The sequence below is a fragment of the Calidris pugnax genome, unplaced genomic scaffold, assembly GCF_001431845.1.
Source record: "Calidris pugnax isolate Ruff unplaced genomic scaffold, ASM143184v1 scaffold2238, whole genome shotgun sequence".
In the NCBI taxonomy this organism is placed as follows: domain Eukaryota; kingdom Metazoa; phylum Chordata; class Aves; order Charadriiformes; family Scolopacidae; genus Calidris; species Calidris pugnax.
This window is the reverse complement of record NW_015092470.1, coordinates 1-4,314: the sequence shown is the minus strand read 5'-3', so window position 1 is coordinate 4,314 and position 4,314 is coordinate 1. Positions and strand designations below refer to the sequence as shown.

The following is a 4,314-nucleotide window of genomic DNA, read 5'->3' as shown; positions in this document are numbered from 1 at the left end:
AGGACCCACCTCGGGCCACGAAATCCTCTGCCTCTTCCCGGCTCATCCCGGGGCGGAAGGTGGAGTCCAAGAAGCCGTAGATGTAGGAGCTGCCCGACCCCCCCACGGCGAAGGGCTGGCGCAGCAGCATCCCCCCCATGGGCACCACGTACACCTGGGGGGCAGAGGGGACGCTATGGGGCAGCCGTGGGGCAGCCGTGGGGCAGCCATGGGCCACAGAAATGGATATTCATATATAAAAGGGATGTTGTGGAGCTAGAACAAGGGATGCTCTGGGGCAGAGGGGACCACTGTGGGGCAGAGGGGGCCTCCTATGGGGCACGGGAGACCACTGTGGGGCAGAGGGGGCCTCCTATGGGGCAGAGAACCCCGCTATGGGGCAGAGAAATAGATATTACCATAGAAAAAGACATATATGGAGCTAAAACGAGGGGTGCTGTGGGGCTGGGGGCCCCGCTGTGGGGCAGAGAAATGTATATTAGTATAGAAAAAGAGACATAGAAGTAAAATGAGAGATGCTATGGGGCTGGGGGTCTCGCTATGGGGCAGAGGGCCCCGCTATGGGGCAGAGAAATGGATATTACCATAAAAAAAGACATATATGGAGCTAGAATGAGGGGTGCTATGGGGCAGGGGGTCCCGCTATGGGGCTGGGGGTCCCGCTATGGGGCAGAGAAATGCATGTTACTATAGAAAAAGACATATATGGAACTATAATGAGGGGTGCTATGGGGCAGGGGGCCCTGCTATGGGGCAGAGGGCCCTGCTATGGGGCTGGGGGTCCTGCTATGGGGCAGAGAAAAGCATATTACCATAGAAAAAGACATATATGGAGGTAGAACAAGGAGTGCTATGGGGCTGGGGGTCCCGCTATGGGGCAGAGAAATGGATATTACCATAAAAAAAGACATATATGGAGGTAGAACAAGGAGTGCTATGGGGCAGGGGGTCCCGCTATGGGGCAGAGAAATGGATATTACCATAAAAAAAGACATATATGGAGGTAGAACAAGGAGTGCTATGGGGCAGGGGGTCCCGCTATGGGGCAGAGAAATGGATATTACCATAAAAAAAGACATATATGGAGGTAGAACAAGGAGTGCTATGGGGCAGGGGGTCCCGCTATGGGGCAGAGAAATGGATATTACCATAAAAAAAGACATATATGGAGGTAGAACAAGGAGTGCTATGGGGCAGGGGGTCCCGCTATGGGGCAGAGAAATGGATATTACCATAAAAAAAGACATATATGGAGGTAGAACAAGGAGTGCTATGGGGCAGGGGGTCCCGCTATGGGGCAGAGAAATGGATATTACCATAAAAAAAGACATATATGGAGGTAGAACAAGGAGTGCTATGGGGCAGGGGGTCCCGCTATGGGGCAGAGAAATGGATATTACCATAAAAAAAGACATATATGGAGGTAGAACAAGGAGTGCTATGGGGCAGGGGGTCCCGCTATGGGGCAGAGAAATGGATATTACCATAAAAAAAGACATATATGGAGGTAGAACAAGGAGTGCTATGGGGCAGGGGGTCCCGCTATGGGGCAGAGAAATGGATATTACCATAAAAAAAGACATATATGGAGGTAGAACAAGGAGTGCTATGGGGCAGGGGGTCCCGCTATGGGGCAGAGAAATGGATATTACCATAAAAAAAGACATATATGGAGGTAGAACAAGGAGTGCTATGGGGCAGGGGGTCCCGCTATGGGGCAGAGAAATGGATATTACCATAAAAAAAGACATATATGGAGGTAGAACAAGGAGTGCTATGGGGCAGGGGGTCCCGCTATGGGGCAGAGAAATGGATATTACCATAAAAAAAGACATATATGGAGGTAGAACAAGGAGTGCTATGGGGCAGGGGGTCCCGCTATGGGGCAGAGAAATGGATATTACCATAAAAAAAGACATATATGGAGGTAGAACAAGGAGTGCTATGGGGCAGGGGGTCCCGCTATGGGGCAGAGAAATGGATATTACCATAAAAAAAGACATATATGGAGGTAGAACAAGGAGTGCTATGGGGCAGGGGGTCCCGCTATGGGGCAGAGAAATGGATATTACCATAAAAAAAGACATATATGGAGGTAGAACAAGGAGTGCTATGGGGCAGGGGGTCCCGCTATGGGGCAGAGAAATGGATATTACCATAAAAAAAGACATATATGGAGGTAGAACAAGGAGTGCTATGGGGCAGGGGGTCCCGCTATGGGGCAGAGAAATGGATATTACCATAAAAAAAGACATATATGGAGGTAGAACAAGGAGTGCTATGGGGCAGGGGGTCCCGCTATGGGGCAGAGAAATGGATATTACCATAAAAAAAGACATATATGGAGGTAGAACAAGGAGTGCTATGGGGCAGGGGGTCCCGCTATGGGGCAGAGAAATGGATATTACCATAAAAAAAGACATATATGGAGGTAGAACAAGGAGTGCTATGGGGCAGGGGGTCCCGCTATGGGGCAGAGAAATGGATATTACCATAAAAAAAGACATATATGGAGGTAGAACAAGGAGTGCTATGGGGCAGGGGGTCCCGCTATGGGGCAGAGAAATGGATATTACCATAAAAAAAGACATATATGGAGGTAGAACAAGGAGTGCTATGGGGCAGGGGGTCCCGCTATGGGGCAGAGAAATGGATATTACCATAAAAAAAGACATATATGGAGGTAGAACAAGGAGTGCTATGGGGCAGGGGGTCCCGCTATGGGGCTGGGGGTCTCGCTATGGGGCAGAGGGCCCCGCTATGGGGCAGAGAAATGGATATTACCATAAAAAAAGACATATATGGAGCTAGAATGGGGGGTGCTATGGGGCAGGGGGTCCCGCTATGGGGCTGGGGGTCCCGCTATGGGGCAGAGAAATGCATGTTACTATAGAAAAAGACATATATGGAACTATAATGAGGGGTGCTATGGGGCAGGGGGCCCTGCTATGGGGCAGAGGGCCCTGCTATGGGGCTGGGGGTCCTGCTATGGGGCAGAGAAAAGCATATTACCATAGAAAAAGACATATATGGAGGTAGAACAAGGAGTGCTATGGGGCTGGGGGTCCCGCTATGGGGCTGGGGGTCCCGCTATGGGGCAGAGAAATGCATGTTACTATAGAAAAAGACATATATGGAACTATAATGAGGAGTGCTATGGGGCTGGGGGGACCACTATGGAGGAGAGAATCCTGCTATGGGGCAGAGGAGTCCTGCTATGGGGCTGGGGGTCCCGCTATGGGGCAGAGAAGTCCCCCTATGGGGTAGAGCAGTCCTGCTATGGGGCAGAGAAATACATATTACCATAGAAAAAGAGGCATATGGAGCTAGAATGAGCAGTGCTATGGGGCAGGGGGTCCCACTATGGGGCAGAGGGGTCCTGCTATGGGGCAGAGGGGTCCTGCTATGGGGCAGAGAGTCCCACTATGGGGCAGAGGGCCCTGCTATGGGGCAGGGGGTCCCGCTATGGGGCAGAGAAATGTATATTAGTATAGAAAAAGAGACATATAGAGCTAGAATGAGAGGTGCTATGGGGCTGGGGGCCCTGCTATGGGGCAGAGGCTCCCACTATGGCCCTGCTATGGGGCAGAGGGATCTGCTATAGGGCAGACAGGTCCCCCTATGGGGCAGAGGGCCCTGCTATGGGGGAGAGGGATCTGCTATGGGGGAGAAGGGTCCCCCTATGGGGCAGAGGATCCCGTTATGGGGCAGAGAAATGCATATTACCATAGAAAAAGACATATATGGAGGTAGAACAAGGGGTGCTATGGGGCAGGGGGTCCTACTATGGGGCTGGGGGTCTCGCTATGGGGCAGAGGGATCTGCTATGGGGCAGAGGGGTCCCGCTATGGGGCAGAGAAATGCATATTACCATACAAAAAGAGACATGTAGAGCTAGAATGAGAGGTGCTATGGGGTGGGGGGTCTCGCTATGGGGAGAGCGTCCTGCTATGGGGGAGAGGGTCCCCCTATGGGGCACAGGGTTCCGCTATGGGGCAGACAGGTCCCCCATGGGTCAGAGAGCCCTGCTATGGGGCAGAAAAATGCATATTACTATAGGAAAACAGACATATGAAGCTAAAATGATGGTTGCTGTGGGGCAGAGCTTTCTGCTATGGGGCAGAGGGTCCCGCTATGGGGCTGGGGGTCCCGCTATGGGGCTGGGGGCTGTGTGGGTGTGTCCCCCCCCTCACCTGCCCCCCGCGCCGTGGGTCCCAGCCAGCCACGATGATGCCGGCGCTGAGCTCCTCGCGGTAGCGGTAGCAGCTCTGCTGGAAGAGCCGGGCGGCCGTTCGCACCCGGGGGGGCTCCTCC

General features: G+C 52.7%; 1 protein-coding gene across 1 annotated transcript in view; it reads right to left on the bottom strand.

The window, feature by feature from the left end:
- Positions 1-4,310, bottom strand: part of LOC106900471 (proteasome subunit beta type-6-like) — a gene marked incomplete at its 5' end in the record, with an annotated part of 8,946 nt that extends 4,636 nt beyond the window's left edge. The window contains 2 exons of the mRNA XM_014962548.1: positions 10-154; positions 4,194-4,310. Coding sequence (XP_014818034.1) covers positions 10-154; positions 4,194-4,310 — 262 coding nt within the window. The remainder of the gene's footprint in view (positions 1-9; positions 155-4,193) is intronic.
- Between the last annotated feature and the right edge of the window lie 4 nt (positions 4,311-4,314).